Consider the following 18,400-nt stretch of genomic DNA (forward strand, 5'->3'; position numbering starts at 1 on the left):
AAACAAAAAAAATTCAAATATTTTTTTCTTACTTGGCAATTGATTTAACATCAATAACTTACGTGTTACAGCCCATTTTCTCACAAGCTTTCCAGATATTATCACACCTCCCATCCTCCTAGGCTCCTCCATCTCAGACACCTCACCCTCTCATCTTCCATCTTAATCGTCTTTTTCTTTCTACAACCTCATTAATATTCAACCCTTGCAGTCTCGACAAGAATCTATTCACTTAACTTCATACTTGAAAATTGAAAGAACAAAAAAATCCTCAACCTCAAACCAAATTCTTCACTACAATACAGAGACCAGCCGCCATGGTAGTAATAGCGACAAAGTGAGCTTTGACAAAAGCCTCACTTCTAGAGGCCAAACATCTCTCCACCATCATTTTCCACCCAAATAGCATGCACAAGAAGAACAACAAATATGTACCTTTTTTTTTTTTTTTTTGATCGAGATCACAAAGTATCTTCACTACAACACAGAGACCAGCCGCTATTGTAGTAACAGCGACGAAGTGAGCTTCAACAAAAGCTTCACTTCAGGAGGCCAAACATCTCTCCACCATCATTCTCCACCCTCGAAGACTTATTAGGCCCAAAGAGTAATTCGTGCCGGGGGGGGGGTTTAGGGTTTATGTCAAAACGCTTGCACCCCCTAGCAACCAATAATAGATTGGGATTTAAACTCCAATCAGAGTCGGCGGAATTCGAACCCAAGTGTGGAAGACTCGTCTCAACTCGACCATCTGTGGTGCTTAAATATGCTAAAGAACTTAGTACAGGTAGTTGTGCATATGGAGACCACCCAACAACGCAACACCATTGGTCCGGTGTCGTCCACAAATTTTGAGGGAATGCAGGCTTTTGGGCTCTAGCTTTGCATTTTGTATAAGTTTATGACACGTTTACTTACTTGAAATGGAAAAAGTCATGAATCGGAGACAATGGGAATGGAAGAAGGAAGAAATCAGTATGGGAATGATTCCTAAACCGATACCCCCATTAATTATCAAACTAAGGGTTATTCGATTCCTAATAATGAGGTGAGATCCACACTCATTCCAATACCTTTATATGTTAGTAAACGCAGAAACTTTCATACCTCGAAATCATTGGGAATTCTAGGTAAGTAAACATGTCCTTAGTTTATTTATGATTTTGTCTATTGGGTCTTTGGGCCTAGAACTGCTGTTTTCTTTTTGTAATGTGTTTCAATCTAATGAGTTAATGTAGGGGTCATCATTTGGCCCGTGGATTACTGGGCCAATGAAGGCCCACACAGCCCGACAGGTAAAAGCTCAGCCTTGCCGGCATCTACGCCCGCGAAAGCCTGACCCGTTATTGTTGAGAACCAGGCTTGTTTTAGAGGTTTAAAGCCCGACCCGGCCCACCAAAGGTCAGAAGAAACCCGTCCGACCCATCCCGTAAATACCCGCCAAAAAAAAAAACAAGCTAAGGGGCTCTCTAGTTGCAATCACCGTTGTATATACCAGGGGTTCTCAAATGCTCTCAACACCCTATTGTAACTTGAACTTTTCAAGCAGTCAGACGATATTAGAACCAGACCTTAGTGCTTCAGCAGTCAACACTTAGCATCTAAGTGGCGAAACATAAAAAAGAAAAAAAAGAAGTAAATGAAATAGTACTGTTTTATGGAGATATGTAAAGAGTATACGAGACATTTCAAAAGACTAGCAACTTTGAATGTGTATAAACCCTCATCTGTATGCATCTTTGACCTAATTAAATTTAGCTGATGACTATCTACCCAATAAACGGGTCAAGGTGAGACTAAAACATGTTCTCCGGAAACAAGTAAAATGTATTTTCTCAGTTCCACTCCAGAAATCAATATATCTTCAAGCTAACAAACCTACATGTCCCGATCATATACAAAAAGTGCGCACCTGAAAAATGCACTCTGAATTCCAGGAACCTTTCATGTAGCATGTGTATAGAACAGAAAACTCCGTGTCAATACACCAAAACGTTAAGTTCTTGAAACTGAAACCTATTGCCGCCCAGCAAACATACGATTCTTTCCCCTGCCTCTTCGTGCATTGAAAATACTAATTGCCAAGGAGTTACCTGCAGATCCTAGGGCACTAGGTCCCATCAGTTGCAAACCAAGATCTTTTACCAAGTATGATAACCTACTTTCTTCTCCTCCTGTCACCAGGTCTAACCCACATGCTTGCTCACGAGATACAACAGCATAAAGCTGCAATGGTAGGTTTAAGGAATGCTGGAAGCTGTTTACAAACTGCTGATTAAAACTGTCTTCATCGCTCCCAATACTAACTCTCATAAGCCCTACAGATTTTGGATCTTCTGTTGTAGGATCAAATACAAATGAAAACTTCCCAAATGCTAGATCTGGATGCTTGAATAGATCTACCAGCATATCATTGCTTGGTCCAACATTCTTTTGTGAGACTTTCTTGACATTGTTTTGGCTACTCCTTGTGGCGCGATACATGCACGATGCCTCTCTTAGGCCACTCAAAAAGGCCCCATGCATGGTAGCTGGATGTTGCCTATTTGTGGCCTCACCTGCAAAGAACAGCCGGTTTCCCACATTTTCTGCAAGTAAATCATAGTCACTGCCGGATGACTGTACTCTGACATGAGAGTAAGAACCATAGGAAAGGGGATCACTGCCCCATCTTGTACATATGGTTTGTATTGGATCAGGCACGACAATGCCCTTAGGACTGTAGATACCTGAAAGGGGAAAATGAAAAAGAAGAATCTGTAAGATGAGACGGTTATACTAAATGTAGCTTTCTAATTAAGGTCCACCAAAATAATTTAGAAATTAACCCTTTATTTATGCATACCTCTGAGCACACTTAAAACTCGATGAAGCAAGCTGGATGGCTCTGTGCATTCAAATGTTTGTGCAGCTTCTCCAGCCACCAGTGCAATGAGAACTGGACCTCCAGAAACAGTATGGTAACTGTAGAACAGAAAGAATTCTCCACGTTTCTGGCTGTGTTCATTGAGACATCCAAACGTATCCAGATCTTCTCCCCAGAAAACATGAGGAAAAACCATAGCTACTTTGTTCAGCAGCCCAAACCCCAACCTTTGAATCGCTGCAAGTTTTTCTTGGGGCAACTCGGGTTCAAATTGAATAGCCCCTTTTTTCAGAACTCCAAGAGGAACAGTGCACAGGACCATATCCCCTCGAAACACTTGGTCGCCTGCGATCACTTCAACCCCTCCATCTGCATAACGAATGGTATTCACAGTCTTTCCATAGAAAATAGGAACTCCTTCACATAATGCTTTTATCAATCTCCAATTACCTCCAGCGAGAAAGCAGTGGTCCCCACCCATTTCATAAGGATCATCCTGATCCCAATAGGCAGCCGAAAGATTTGATAGACATCCGGCATTTGCATATTCCAAATTTGCGAGATGCCAATCAAGAAGTTGCCTCTCCTCAGCACTTCTAGCAACAGCATACAACTGCCTAAGTGTCTCCAAAACTGAACCCAGAGAAATATCATTTGCAAACCCACCCATAGTTTGCCTGAGTTCCATGACTTTGTCAAGCAGCTTATTAAAGATGACTTCAATCTTAGAGTCGATTTCCTTATCAACAGGCATACCATCAGGCTTGTACAAGGGGCAGTTATCCCTGACCTTATGAAGCGGAATAGAAAGTTGCCTAGCCAAAACTCCAAGAGGGTTAGCATGGATGCCAGTAATGACACTGCCACCAAGATCCACAGCAGAAAAGTTGCCATTGTGCCCCATCTTTTGGGTGTAAACTCTTCCACCAGGTCGATTCCTTCCTTCTAAAACAACCACTTTGAAACCCAATGACATAAGATGCCTTGCGGCTGCTAGTCCAGCAAGTCCTGCTCCGACAATAACAACAGACCCTTCAGTTGCCTCCTCTGGCATATATGCCACATATGATGGTGCAACCCCAAAATTAATGTATCCATTATAAAAAAGATAATCATAAGCAGCAGATATCAAATCCGCATACTCACCACTCACGGTTTCTCTAATCTGTGCTTTTGTGAGCCACACTCGGACATTACTCCTCCATCTTGCTAAAATATGATTCCTCACAACAATATAATCATTCTGCTCCTTCCCGCCTAACTCTTTGACCACCCCAGCATTAATTTCCTCCTCAAGAAGCGCATCGATAGGGAACCCGAGGGAGAATGCTATCATCGCCTCGGTCTCAGTCTCTTTCTCCAGATCCTCCTTTGTCCTACTCTTCTTCTTAAAAGTTCCACCCAAATGCTTCTCTATGAGATCATCCATTAGATTCTCATCATAACTTCGCAAACCGACCTTCTTCCTCAGAGACCGCTTTATTGCAGAACCATCTGAACCCGGCGTCTCCATTACCCTATATACTCTCCTCCCTCAACCACAACTTCCTAACCCAAATCAAGTAGTTAGCCTAAAAACCACCAACCCCAAATTTGTTCAATACCACCAGTACATACTCAAATGGGTATTTCATTCACAGAAACTCAATCAAAAGTTCAAAACCCATTAACACCATGTTCATCTTCAGAGACGTTCATTATCTTTATAGAGAAATCGAACACCAAATTCACACACATCAATTATTTCACTCAAACCCCATTTAGTTTCTACCTCCATCCAGTGAGTGAGTCGAGCCAATATGATCAAAGCAACTAAGACTAGAGTGACAACCCAAATCAAACTGAATCCTAATCTTGGATTTTGAAAGAGTGCGAAATATTCACCGAGGAATTCAAAGGGGAGAGTGACTCACCTGGTTGAACCGAGTCGAATCGGAGACGGGTGATTTTGGGTGCAAGTGGAGTGGTTCAGTAGGAGTTAGGGTTTTGGTGCTGCGAGGAAGAAAGGGTCTGGAAATGAGTCAAAGTCTCAGTGGATTGGAGGGAAATGAAGGGACGGTGGGCTTTATAAACCGAATGACGATGATCCATACCCGAGAAGCAATATGGTAAAGTCCACTTACGAATTGTTGTGTGAGGTCTTTTATTTTTTTTTTTTTTTTGAAGTGGGCCAGGTGCGGCTGCCCTCAAGTCTTGATTAATGAAATTGCAGAATACAAGGAGGGGACATAGAGCCTGAACCCCAAATTACAATAAGCATAGAGAGAACATCCTAGATTAAAACCCCACGAATTGTTGTGTGAGGTCTTTTATTTGCAAGAGAAGAAGTTCTTTTTTTTTTTTTTTGAGAGAAGAGAAGAGAAGGAGTTCTTGAAGGGGGATTTTATTGAACGAAAATGTAGTAGCAAAGATATAAATACTATTTTTAAATTGTAGATGAATCAACCAGGACTCATCAGTCAAACCTTCAAAATAACCAAAAACTAAGGTATAGGAATAAATTGACCTAAAATTATTCAAATGATATGAATAATATTAATTTTTCCCTATACAATATTATTAATTTTTTTATATGTAAATTCTTTTCTAATGTAATGCTTACCGCCTTGAGGCTTATGCCTTTGTAAGGCTTTGTCGAAAATGCCTAAGATTACGCTTTACGCCCAAGTGATTTAATACATTGGTGCCAAGAGCAGCAAAGACTGCAAGCAAGCGAAACAAGGTCACAACGAGCAAGCAAGCAAGAAATGCCATAGGTTGGGGACTAGCATGCAAGTGAGCAGCGGCAAGTTGTAGGGTTTAGGGACCTGGTATGTTGTCAGAGTTGGCTGGACCGGGTATTGAGGCAGAAAGGCGCCATGATGTTGCTGAAGGCGAGAAAAATATTTGTGACTTCTGACAACAAATATTTGTTAACCATGGGGAGATAATAGATATACTATTAGACAATTTTTTTATTGTATTTTTTATATCATGATTAAACTTCAAACAATTTGTTATAGTATGCAACTTGTACATGATAATAATGTTACTATTTAAATTCAAGCAGTGAATACAGACAAACTTTGTACATACATAAAGTTCTGAAGAGGATTTCATTTATATGAAAGAAAATGTTATCTGAAGCCACTTTTACACCCAAGCTTCTTCGCTTATGATCGCTTTTTCTTTACTCTAATAAATATACCTCATATATATATATATATATATATATATATATATATATATATATATATATGTTAATGCGAAAACATTTGGACACTTACCCAATGGGATTGGTCTAGTAGAAGCATGTTAGGCTATAAGTGGGGCGGACGCTGCACGACTTCTTCTGGTAGTAAAAGGTCTCTGCTTCGAACCACAGCTTGTGAAAAACATTCATTAGGGAGGAGTCATACCCAAGTTGTTCCTGGCTCCGGAGTGGTAACTCACTCGGCTACCATTTTGTAACTAAAAAATAAAGAATTTGGACACTTTCTCGAGCATTTTTTAAGCTAAAAAAAATATTATAATTATAAACAAGCATCTTGTAAGAAATCAGGAGCATTAAAAAGCCATAATGAATTTACATGAGAATCTATAACACACTGAGCTAACCTATGTGTTACCAAGACACTTAATATAGAATAATTTGATGTTGATGTTCGTAAGTCCTTCACAATCTAGAGGCAATCTGTTTTAACAATTAGCTTGGAAGGAAACACTCTGTAACTGTATGTGTTGGAATTACTTGGTAGATTCCTTTATAATACTGTCAATTCTATAAATAAATTTATCGGAGAAGTTCTATAGTACATCAATATTGTACCGAAACATTAAGTAGTCATAGTTCGATGCATAATATAGTAGTTTCACTGTCCCAAACTAGTCTACCAATGCTGCATGAATCTAGTCTAGTCTACATCTGAATTGAACTATTCTACCTAGCTAAATACCTAATGTATTAGTATATTGATATATTGTAGATGAAACTAAATTATCGTTTCGACTAAAAAAAAATGAAATAGTTGGGTTTGATGAAAAAAGGAAAAAACCCTCTAGCCCAAAAAGCGACAACAGATAATGCATTAGTTGACCCATAAAGGTGTCATTTTTGTCAAGAATCAAAGATGTCATTTACTTTGGGTTTCTGGCTATCTTAGCAAAGATATCGCACTTTCATCAGATATACCTGTAGATCGGAGATGGCTAATTTTAATTCCGAAAGGCAGAATACTTAATCTTCTGCAAGCATGCAAAACCCAGTGGGACAGTCTGCATTTGAAGGCATTCGCTTTCTATGTGAACCTATTTGCATATGTCTGATCGCCAGCAATACCTTCAAACTGGGAAAAGAGCCAATGGAGCCATGTTCATATACTTCACCTTTCAGCTAGAGATTTGATGATATCATTAGCTTCAGAAACACTGGAGCATTTAAAATGTAAAAGATGATTATGAGAGAATGCCAATGGTACTGTAAAATCTATAAATAGAAGGGGTGAACCTTGGAGTTCTTGTATCTCTTAGCCTTGAGGCCTTCTTTGAATATTTCTAACACAAAAGTATGGAGGTCTTGAGAAGCAGTTCCACATTGATCATTGTCCTAGTATGTTTTGCAGGTGTTATATATCAAGCTAAGGCATACAGTTCTGTGTACTGTACCAACCCAGCAAGCAGATGCTATGGGAAGACTGTTAAGTGCCCATATGAATGCCCAACCAGTTACTCTGAAGACCCGAAAGCCAAAATTTGCTATATCGACTGTGATTCACCCATATGCAAGGCACATTGCAAGCGTAAGATAACATTATTTCGTTGATGCTTTCATTTTCTTTTGTTCTCCTATACAAATTGGTAAATATTATTGCTCGAAAATGTCTCTTGTGACACTGTCGGCCTTATTGACTGTCAATCTGAAAGTGAATTTTGTTTAAATATCTCAAGATTATCGATTCGTAAGTGGTACGTAGTTTGAAATTTTTGACATTATATCCTCCGTGAGTGAATCTTATTGTTAGGCTATGCGACTTGTCACGTTCTTATATTAGCATTGTCTACCACTTATCAGGCGTTCCAAGGAACCCCCTTAATTGCCTTTATGTTTTCAAATGAAAGAGAGCTATGTCTATACTACCAATCCTTAATTACTACAAGGCTATAGGTGGTCAATCCATGAATTAATCATGCTATTACCAGGACTACAGTTTTCTACCTGTACGTTCTTTATTATTATGGTTACAAACTTATTGAAGTGTTTGATAATTTTCAGAGCGCAAACCAAACTGCAATAGCCCTGGATCAGCATGCTATGATCCACGTTTCATCGGTGGTGATGGCATTGTTTTCTATTTCCATGGCAAGAACAACGAGCAGTTCAGCTTAGTCTCAGACAAAAACCTCCAGATCAATGGCCGCTTCATTGGCCACAGACCAGCCGGCCGTGCTCGTGACTATACCTGGATTCAGGCCCTTGGAGTCCTTCTAAACTCCCAGAGTTTCTCTGTGGAAGCCACCAAAGTGGCTACATGGAACAACCAAATTGACCATCTGAGATTCACTCACAATGGAAATGATGTAGTTTTGGAAGAAGGGTATCTTTCCACTTGGTACTCACCAGAAAAAGATATCAAAGTTGTGAGAATAGCAAGCAAGAACAGTGTGATAGTGTCGCTCAAGGATGTAGCTGAGATTATGATCAATGACTCAATGTTGTACCAGTGACCAAAGAAGATGATAGGATTCACAACTACCAAGTACCTGAAAATGACTGCATGCTTTGCCCATTTGGAAGCCCAGTTCAAGTTCTTTGCTCTGTCCCCAAAAGTTGAGGGAGTTCTTGGAAGGACTTACAGGCCCGATTTTGAGAACCCGGCAAAGCCTGGAGTGGCAATGCCAGTTATTGGAGGTGAAGAGAAGTACAGAACCACATCACTTCTCTCTGCTGATTGTGCTACTTGTGATTTGTTCTCAAAGGAAATTAGTGAGTCCGAGAAAGAAACTTCAGTAATTGTGGACTATGGTACACTAGACTGTACCAGAAGATCCTCAGGAGGGTATGGGATTGTTTGCAAGAAATGAGTGATACCAAAAGTACTTGTCCCCTGCCAAGTGCAAAGTGAATAAGGAAGACCTGGCTAGCTTCTGGGGAATAACTAAATCTTGGCAGTGAATAAAAGCATGCTCAGCTGTTTCTTTAACTCTTCAGTACTAATTAAATTTATGTATTTCCCTAATCTATATATGAAGCCCTATTTCTCTTGTTGTTATATGTGCAAGTTGAGTAGATCATGATTTCCGAGCAGAAAAACTTTATTGAAAAAATTGAAACTAAAGGAACCTAATTCAAAAAAGAGACAGACTAGAGAGGATCATTTCAGTAATTCCCTTAGAACAAAGTACTTAATGATAAAAAGCAAATTCAAGGCTTCTCCGTAGTGGCCTTTGTTCTAGCTCAACAAACTAGCCCAAAATTGCTCATTCATGTCAAAGATTATCATATTACATTGAAACAGCCAACACAATTTGCTTCTAGGCAGCAGCACTTAACAAATAGGACTCTAGGCTCCTGATGAAAGCTACAGCAGCTTGGGTTGACCTTGATGGCATGGTAGTATCTTCAACTTCAGACTCATAGGTCACTGTGAAACTAACCAGGATCTCATGCTCTTGAATTGCAGTAAGTTGGAAACTTGTTTTGTATGAAGAAAACCCATGGTTCAAGTGGCCTCCTTCTATTACTTGCAGCCCAATTTTATGCACAGACTCATCAAGCTCCACAATCTTCTCCTTCTGGTAAATTATCTTTGATGCATCTAACATTGTACCAAACACAAACAAAAAGGACATTAAATTCTTCAACGTTGATCACCCTAAGATAAATTAGAAACCCTTCATATTAAAATATTGCAGGAATGCAAGCCAGAGATACTCACCAGTGCCAAAGCTGAAGAGCAAGACTGTACCGATGCCAGTACCATCTCCTTCTATGAGTTCCACATTCTTGATCAAATTGGGGGCAATTTTTGGAGCCAGAAATCTCAAATCTTTTGACAAAGCCTTCCACAAGGCTTCAATCCCAACACCAACTTTGGTTTCTGTTTTGATTTCCTTAACCATGGCTCTCAAGTGTGGTTAGTTCTTGGGAGAGGGATGAGGACTGATATAACAGAAGCCATAATTTATACAAATAGTATAGCAGTGGCAACTGGCAAGAGAGCATCTTTTCCATGCACAAGGAGACACAGGTGTGCTAGATGCCATTTTCTTTCTCAAAGGATTTGGGGCATCTCCAACAGACTAGTTAAATTTAAATTATAGCTATATATAACTATTTTTAAAGTAAAATTCAATCCAACAGACTAGCTATAACTAAGTTAAATTTAGCTTTAGCTAAATTGGCTAGCTATATTTAGCTAGAGAATCATGCATAGCTAAAACAAAAGTTATATTTCTCTCTCATCTTTTGTCCACATGTCAGTTTATGATTCGATAAAATATAGTATATTATTTATAAATAGCTACTACTGCTGGAGCAACATTGTTAAATCAATAACTATTTTTCACAATTCTAGCTAAATTTAACTAAAAAATAATTCCTACTGTTGGAGATGCTCTTGACTTCTAGTAATACTTTTAGGTAGATGAATTGCTTCTTTCATTGGTGGGTCATTTGTTCGGTTTATCAAAGACTATTTATAGTCGTCTTAATCATCGAGATGGTAGCTTTCGACTTGTATTTTCACCGAGCCATGCTTAAACGTTTGTAACTTCATTTATCTATACTATTATTAAGAGAAGATGATTTGTTAGCTAAAATCAAAAAAATTTACAGAAATGACTCTAAAATATTAAAAAACTTTGATAATTAATTAAATCACAAATACAATTATGACATTTATAAAATATATTTTTATTAAAAATTAAACAAAAAAAACTTCAACCCACTTTTCTCTCCCACTATCTTTTCTCTACAACTAGCAACATGCCCGCGTTTCTCGCGGGTGACATTGTGTTAAGGGAAAATAGTCAACTATTTGAACATAGAATAGTGGTGATTTGGCTATTTTTAATTTCAATTTACACTTTTATCTATTTATATTTTATTGACTTAATTTAATAATTATGTTATGAAAGGTATTATAGACACTTCAAAATTTGGTGAAGCCCTTTGACACCAAAAGAGGGCCTCCATTTATAGTAGTACAGATAACCATTCTCATATTTATTTTCTGAAGAAAAAAAAAATACTTACACATGCTCTGCATGTGTGAAGAAATATTAGTTATTAATAAAATAAACTAGGGAAAATGATAAAAAAGGTCATTTTGAAGTGCCTTATTATAATTTAAACACCACAAATGTCCCCATGATAATTAAGGTCACCTGTTCACAACCTACCACTAGAGTTCAACTGTAATAACCTGTTTTTTTTATTCAAATCAATTTGGTGGCAAACACCTTTAATCAAAGGTAGGGTGTTCCGTGATTAAGCATTAGTGGATCAATTCAGACCAGTGCTTTAATCGCTTTTGTGTTTAGGCATAATTGAGAATCATTCAACAAAGGAAGCAGAAGAAAATCTCACTCTCTCTCTCACTGCCGAACCCAGCAAAAAACAGAGCACAAATTCTTCGATCTCTCTCTCCCACCTCAGGCCACCTCAAGACGTCAGACCACCTCCATTACCTTCGCCTCTTCCTTGCGCAGCCGTCAGTGGTAACTTTTCGTCGTCTCGTGAGCCGTACACGGCGGTGGAGCACGAGGCCAGTTTAACTTCCTTTTGTTCCAAGCTTGATATCTCAGGCTACCGGTCACCACTCATCGTCAAACTTCATCCACGAGCTCACCTCAATCTCCAAAAGCGCCCAGAAGTGTCCTTTCACGGCGGCACTACGTGTGGTGGCGGTTGGAAGCCAAACCCGATCAAAAAAAATCGAAACCGAGCTATCAACCCGGATATCTCGAGTTACAGACCACCTTTTCCTGTGACTCTTGGCCTGGTGAGTTCGCCTTGAGATTCTTAACAATTCTCTAGAAGGGATCGAGGCCTGAAGTTGAAGTTTTTACGTCGAAATTCAAGCTCGCCGGATTCTGGAAATTTTCCGGCCACCAAGAATTTTTGATCGAGTTATCTTGAGCTATAGAGCTTTTTTTTAAGTAATTCTTGAACCAGTGAGTTCTTCTTTAAGTTATGAACAAGTCTCCTGAAGGAATCGAAGCCAAAGGAGGACATTTTTACGATGATCGGAGCTTCGCCGGTTTCTGCAAATTATCGCCGGATTCTGGAAATTTTCCGGCCACCGTGACTATTTTGGTACTTTTCGACCCCTTCCTGTTATTTTCTGATCTTGAGATAGTTATGAAAAATGATCAGCATGTTAAAATGAAGAAGTTTGTAGTTGACAACTTTTGCATCAGAGGTGGTTGACCTTCGTTGACCGTCGCGTTGACCACCGTCTGACCTCCGCTTGTGGCGGCGGGTCGGACCTTATTTTGAGTTTATATTATCTGGACGATGATCTACGCATCCATACGAGCGTTTTGATATATTACAAGGTTATTTTAGAAAATGTGGATAAATAATGGATTTACGTTTTGACGTTACTATTTAACGTTTTTACGTTTTATCTTCGGTTTACGATCTGCGAAGATCTGACCATCGGTTTTACTTCAAATTATAATATGTTGATCTTATGACTGTCCCAGTGGCTTTGTGTGGTCATGGGAGAAGATCCGACCGTTGGATCTTCGTATAATTGCTAAATAGTGATTAGGGAGGCGATTCGTGAGAATCCGTCCGTCGGATTTTCGTATAAATTTGTGAAGATGTTAGTAAGGACGATTCAGGAAGATCCGACCGTTGGATCTTCGTGATGATTTTTGGAGGATGATCCTAAGGCGATCTGTGAGGATCCGACCGTTGGATCATCATTTAATTTCGATCCGACCGTTGGATTGTCGTTTGAGTATGTTTTTGAGTTGTTGGCTAAGTTAAGGTCATGTTTGATTAGGTGATTGACGGTCTTCCTTGGGTGAGCGGTTTCGGTGTGTATTGTGTTGAATTGAAAACGCAGCGGGAATATCGAGGTGAGTAAATCGCACATGGTTCATTCACGAACCGAAATTCGGTGATTTTATTTAATTGGGAAATTGTGGAAATTGTTTTATGAAAATAAATATTTGTTTTAAATTATATGGACTTGCTCAACTACGGTCCATAGGTAAGTAAAATGTATTTAAACTATAAAAATGAATTTCCTGATTTTAATGCATGTGAACTATAGTTGGTATTAGTGGTCATTCTTGTGTGGGTGACTACGTATATATATATTTACGTGGAGTATATATTGGATGTGTGGTATTTGGTGAAGTGTGGAATTGATGCGATTGATTTACAATTCGAGTATTACTCTCTAGAAGATATAATTTATCTTATAGGTTGAGTTGAGTGTGATAAAGAGTAATTGAGTAAAGTGCTATAGTTGAGTCATTGAGATGAGTTAAATGAGGAGTCGAGTGATTTGAGGCAGATATTTTCGTAAGGGTGAACCTTGGCCAAGGTGACACTCTACGATTCAGTTAGAGCTTTAGTCTGTCTGCCTTTGTACTGCTTGGGGGATAACCTTGAGTTATCGTATGCCCTTGAGTACACTATACTGCTAGGGGGATAACCTTGAGTTATCGTATGCCCTTGAGTACATCATACTGCTTGGGGGATAAACGAGTTATCATATGCCCTTGGGTATGACATACTGAATGGGGTGATTAATATAATTAATCATAAGCCTGTAAGTATGATATACTGAATGGGGTGATTAATATAATTAATCATAAGCCTGTAAGTATAATATACTGCATGGGATGATTTATATAAATAAATCATAAGCCTGTGAGTATATATTGAGTAAGAAGTTGTTTGTTTTTGAGTAGTCATTGTGAGATGTGAGTTGATTGATGCTTGAAGTGACGTTGTACACTTCAATTATTATGCAAAGAAAATACTTGAGTTGAATTTATGCTTGAGTTGATTTGGTTACTTTAAATCGTGCAATCCTTTCATTTACTCATACGAGCTTTGCAAAAAGCTTACCGGGTTTGTATTGTTGCAATCCCGGTACACTATTCAAACGGTGTAGCGGGTAATCCTACAGGTCAGGAAAATCAGAAAGGTGATCGAGCTGCGTAGAGTAGCTGCATTTGTGTGAATCTGACTTTCTTTTGTGAGGTGTGTTATGCTCATTGAGCTACATTTATAATTTGGTGAGAGTGTGCTGTAATAAACAAATTTGAGATTTGGTTTATGTAATATCGAGCGATGTGAGGTGTGGTTGTTTTGAGAAAAAAATTCAGGTTGTATTTATGTGAGTTGTATTAATTCATGTTTCGGATTTGAATTTGTTATTCAAAATCCGGGGCGTGACATCAACTTAATTACAAAACCTGCCACCGTCAGTTTCATTGCCAGTTAACTGCAAATTTCCCAACTGTTTATCTTCTCCAAATTATAATTCCGAATTTCAAAGTTCCAAAACCGCTCAAACCTACTCCGTCTCATCTTCATCTCCGGCGGCCACATTCTGAGACACATACATTCTCCGACGACTGTTTTGCTCAACGGTGAAGCAGCGCCGACGCAAAACTACTTCACAGAAAAGCCCCAAATTTTAGGGATTCGAAGAATTGCAGAACTCGAATCGTCTACCTCGACCGGGTAATCTTTCAGTCTCGATTCTCAGAAACTTCTCTTACTTAATTTCGAGTCATTGATATAGTATTTAGTTTTGGAATTATAAGTCGAATATGATATAATTATTTCTGCATTTGATTCTGAAACAAAACAATTCGATTCCAAGTTTTGGTTTGAGTGAAGATTTAAAGCTTTTTTGAGTGGAGATGATCAATGACTGTCTTCAAATTTTAGTTTGATGCTGTAACATAGCCAGTGACATAGGTTACTGACTGGGTATCATTTGATTTTGGAGGGGCTCTGTTTCCATTTTGGTGTGATTTGATACAGAGACATGGACAGTAACATAACCATTTATATGGAGATAATGACTATGTATCATGCTGTTTAGGCTTTAGGCTTTACTTGAATGGAAATTCTGCTAGTGCAAATACATATTTTATAGGCTCAGATAATGAAACTGGCCAGTGAGGTCACTGGCCAGGTCGCTAGACAACTCAAAAGGCCAGATAAGTCACTGGAAAAGGCCAACTCATTGGCAACGTGTGTTAACCTCCTGTCAGTGATCATGTAACTGATCATGTAACTGGACATGTAACTGGCCATGTAACTTACAATGTATATAACTGAACATGTAACTGATAATGTAACTGATCATGTAACTGGCCATGTAACTGGCCATGTAACTTACAATGTATGTAACTGAACATGTAACTGATCATGTAACTGACGTTGTAATTTACAACATATGTAACTGGCCAAGTAACTGATCATGTAACTGACGTTGTCATTGACATGAGCTGTAACTGACCATGTAACTGATCATGTAACTTACAATATATGTATCTGGCCAAGTAACTGACTACGTAACTGATTATGTAACTGCAAACTCAATGCTAACCTTCTTATTTTTTCAACAGAATTTAAACATCAGAAATGGCAAGAACAAAAAGAAAAGAAAGGGAACCAAGCGATGATGACGAAGACTACCAAGAGGTGGAATCAGAAGATGAAGAACACGATCGAACGATACACAGAAAGAAGAATTCGGAGAAGAGCTTGAAGAAATCAAAAAAAAGGAGACAGGAAGAAACAGAAGAAGAAGATCCCCAAGAAGAGCTTGAAATCAAAAACAAAAAGACAGGAAGAAACAGAAGAAGAAGAAGAACCATCACTGAAGAAAATTCCCAAGAAGAGCTTGAAATCAAAAAAAAAAAGACAGGAAGAAACAGAAGAAGAAGAAGAAGTAGAACAATCACCAAAGAAGGGTTCCTCTTTGGTGCTGTTTCAAAAAACTGAAGCAGCACCAAAGAGGAAGAGAAATGTGAAACCAGGACATGTGCAGTACAGGTGCACATTAATAAGTTTCTTGAACACAATTAAAGATAACAAGAAGAATCTCAGTGCAAGAACATTAGATTTGCTCAGGCAGTCACCATTTGGAAATATTGTCGATGCATTCCATGGTGGCTACATAGAGGAGAAGTCAGCCAAGAAATCTGATGATTTCATTACACTCCTCCTGCAGGCCTACGACCATGAAAATGACCTCTTCTTCTTTGGAAAGAAGAAATTCAGGATCTCAACAAGAGATATTTCAAAGATCCTAGGAATGCCAGAAAAAGGTCAGTTGGTCCCAAAGACTTCTGAGGGTGCATATCAGTCCGACTTTGTCCAGCAGTTTTTTTCAAACACAGCGAGAATTAACAAGAGAGCCGTGGAGAAAGCTCTGCAAGATGCGCTCAAGGACAATCCAACAACAGAGGAAGGGATTGAGAAGAAGGACAAAAATGTGGCAAGATTAATCTTGCTGGACTTGTCCATCAAGTTTCTGTTCCCAAACGCAGGAGGAACAATTTCATGGGACTACGTCAAAGCCTGCGAAAATTTGGATAAGATCGGATCTTATGACTGGGCAAGGGAAGTTGGAAGCTTCTTAAAAAAGTCTATAAAGACTTTGAAAAAGAAAAAGGAGTCAACCAGCCCATATGGTAATACGGGAGGCTGCGTTCTGATAATACTGGTAAGTTACTGTCAGACTGAAATGTAACTGGTCAAGTCACTGATCAAGACAAACTGCATGTCATTCGTCAAGTCACTATGACTAATTTTTTTTTGTTTTTTGTGCAAGCAGTATTGGTTCTGTCAAAAGACTGGAAAAATCAAGCCAATATCTGGAAGGGAGAACGAAGATCATGGGATGAGAAAATGGGACATCCAGAAGCTGATACAGAATTGGACAAGTTTTAACAGCTTGAAAAAACTAGAGGTATTTTCTTCTCTGTCAAAGTAGTTGTCACTAGGCACGTCACTGGCCAAGTAACTATCTTGGTTAAAAGACACTGATTAAGTCACTGTCACACTGCATGTTCAATGGCCAAGTCACACTTCATGTCACTGGCCTTCATAACTGTTGTAAACATGTCATTGCTCATGTCACATAGCATGTCACTGACATATTGAATATGTTTCTTTCAGAAAATCTTTGAAAACCTGAAGGAGGATAGAGAGGAATCAGAATCCGAGGAAGAGGAGAATAGATCAGATGAAGCAAAGACAGTTCCGGAAGGAGAGGAAAAAGGAGCTGATGATCAGAATTGTGAAAACGAAGAAGATAACCTACAAGTTGAGGTGGCTGAACAGGAAACAACTTCAGAAAAAAACAAGTGGGAGAAAGAGCTTCAGAAAAAGGAGGAGGAGATAAGATATATGACTGTGGAGAAAGATAATTTGAAGAAAAAACTGAACGAAAAGGAACAGGAACTAAGGAAAATCACGGAGGACATGGTGAATCTGGAGGAACGAAATGCTACACTTGTGACCGAGAATTTCTGCCTTGCATCATCGGTGAAGGAGTTAGAGATAAAATTGAAGGAATTGGAGCAAATGTTGAGCCCAAAGACTCACACATCAACAGCAGCTCAGCAGCACAGCTCCCCACCACCTAACTCAGCAGAAGAAAACACAGAAAAGAAAGATCAATCGACTGTTGAGGAAAGTCAGTCCCAAGGGATCTGCACAGTCGAAGAATCTGCAGCAGCAGCAGCTCAATCTCCACCTCACTGCACAGTGGCAGAAGAAACTCAATCGACACCTCCATCACACAAGGACTCACAGTTCCAGAGCCCCACAGTCCACATGCTCACAGTGGCGGAAATGGAACAACAAGCTGACATGTTTCAGATAGTGAAAAGTCCTATAGTTGAAGAAGCATCTCAACTTCGTACGTTGAGCATAGAGAAAGAGAAGAAGACACCAGAGCAGAGCAAAAAGGGCCAGTTAACAATGCGCCTTACACAGCAACATTCTGGTGAAACGGTATCATCAATGGGTCTCTACTCTTACGTTGTGAGATTAAAGAATAGGAGAAGAACACAGAAAAAGGACAACATTTACTGGTGGGGGGATGTGAAAGCAAAACGACAGAAGAAAGCAAAGGAGATTGAAGAGAGATTGAAAGAGGCTGAAAAGAAAGAAAAAGAAGAAAAAGAAAAGGAGATGAAGGCCTCACTGCCAGATGCTGAACGTAAAAGGCTAGAACAGATGGTAGCACAACAGAAGTTGGACGATGTACCAGAGGATGTTCGGGAAGCAATAAGACAGATGGACGCTGCAGAAAATGCACAAATCAATAAAGAGCAAGAAGAGAAGCAGCTACCTCCTGAGGTCGTAGACTGGGAGGAGAGCAAAGTATACAATTTTATGGACCAGGACACCAAGAGGAGAGTCCAGAAATACTGGCAAAATGCACCATCAGGGTAATACTTTAATTAAGTCAAAATTCTATTTTAAACTTATTGTCACTGGCCAAGTAACTGTTTATGTAACTATCAAAGTAACTGGCCAGGCCATCTTTCATGTATATG

At 39.1% G+C, this 18,400-nt stretch overlaps 3 protein-coding genes and 1 pseudogene across 3 annotated transcripts; 2 read left to right on the top strand and 2 right to left on the bottom strand.

Moving 5' to 3' along the window:
• Window positions 1-1,664: 1,664 nt before the first annotated feature.
• On the bottom strand, window positions 1,665-4,911 carry LOC133727751 (lysine-specific histone demethylase 1 homolog 2). The gene is made up of 2 exons (XM_062155160.1): window positions 2,846-4,911; window positions 1,665-2,729 (listed from the first exon to the last, which is right to left on the bottom strand). Exons 1-2 carry the CDS (start codon window positions 4,377-4,379, stop codon window positions 2,017-2,019), a joined length of 2,247 nt encoding a protein of 748 aa, XP_062011144.1. The 5' UTR covers window positions 4,380-4,911; the 3' UTR covers window positions 1,665-2,016.
• Window positions 4,912-7,398: 2,487 nt separating this feature from the next.
• On the top strand, window positions 7,399-8,999 carry LOC133728783 (uncharacterized; annotated as a pseudogene).
• Window positions 9,000-9,207: 208 nt separating this feature from the next.
• LOC133727813 (phytohormone-binding protein CSBP-like) lies at window positions 9,208-10,103 on the bottom strand. The gene is made up of 2 exons (XM_062155216.1): window positions 9,781-10,103; window positions 9,208-9,660 (listed from the first exon to the last, which is right to left on the bottom strand). The coding sequence occupies exons 1-2, from the start codon at window positions 9,962-9,964 to the stop codon at window positions 9,377-9,379; spliced, it is 468 nt and encodes a 155-aa protein (XP_062011200.1). The 5' UTR covers window positions 9,965-10,103; the 3' UTR covers window positions 9,208-9,376.
• Window positions 10,104-16,552: 6,449 nt separating this feature from the next.
• LOC133730900 (uncharacterized) lies at window positions 16,553-18,296 on the top strand. The gene is made up of 3 exons (XM_062158404.1): window positions 16,553-16,803; window positions 17,013-17,852; window positions 18,078-18,296. The coding sequence occupies exons 1-3, from the start codon at window positions 16,735-16,737 to the stop codon at window positions 18,294-18,296; spliced, it is 1,128 nt and encodes a 375-aa protein (XP_062014388.1). The 5' UTR covers window positions 16,553-16,734.
• The last annotated feature ends 104 nt before the right edge of the window (window positions 18,297-18,400 follow it).

This window comes from Rosa rugosa, chromosome 2, assembly GCF_958449725.1.
Source record: "Rosa rugosa chromosome 2, drRosRugo1.1, whole genome shotgun sequence".
NCBI classification, from domain to species: Eukaryota; Viridiplantae; Streptophyta; class Magnoliopsida; order Rosales; family Rosaceae; genus Rosa; species Rosa rugosa.

What these genes read in the sequence shown, in the direction of transcription:
- LOC133727751 (XM_062155160.1), bottom strand. Translation starts at nt 4,379, where the DNA reads ATGGAGACGCCGGGTTCAGATGGTTCTGCAATAAAGCGGTCTCTGAGG. An exon ending in AGTTTTAAGTGTGCTCAGAG is followed by an intron (nt 2,730 to 2,845) that starts GTATGCATAAAT and finishes TTCCCCTTTCAG; the next exon opens with GTATCTACAGTCCTAAGGGC.
- LOC133727813 (XM_062155216.1), bottom strand. Translation starts at nt 9,964, where the DNA reads ATGGTTAAGGAAATCAAAACAGAAACCAAAGTTGGTGTTGGGATTGAA. An exon ending in GCTCTTCAGCTTTGGCACTG is followed by an intron (nt 9,661 to 9,780) that starts GTGAGTATCTCT and finishes GTACAATGTTAG; the next exon opens with ATGCATCAAAGATAATTTAC.
- LOC133730900 (XM_062158404.1), top strand. Translation starts at nt 16,735, where the DNA reads ATGAGAAAATGGGACATCCAGAAGCTGATACAGAATTGGACAAGTTTT. An exon ending in ACAGCTTGAAAAAACTAGAG is followed by an intron (nt 16,804 to 17,012) that starts GTATTTTCTTCT and finishes TGTTTCTTTCAG; the next exon opens with AAAATCTTTGAAAACCTGAA. An exon ending in AGCAACATTCTGGTGAAACG is followed by an intron (nt 17,853 to 18,077) that starts GTATCATCAATG and finishes AGGCTAGAACAG; the next exon opens with ATGGTAGCACAACAGAAGTT.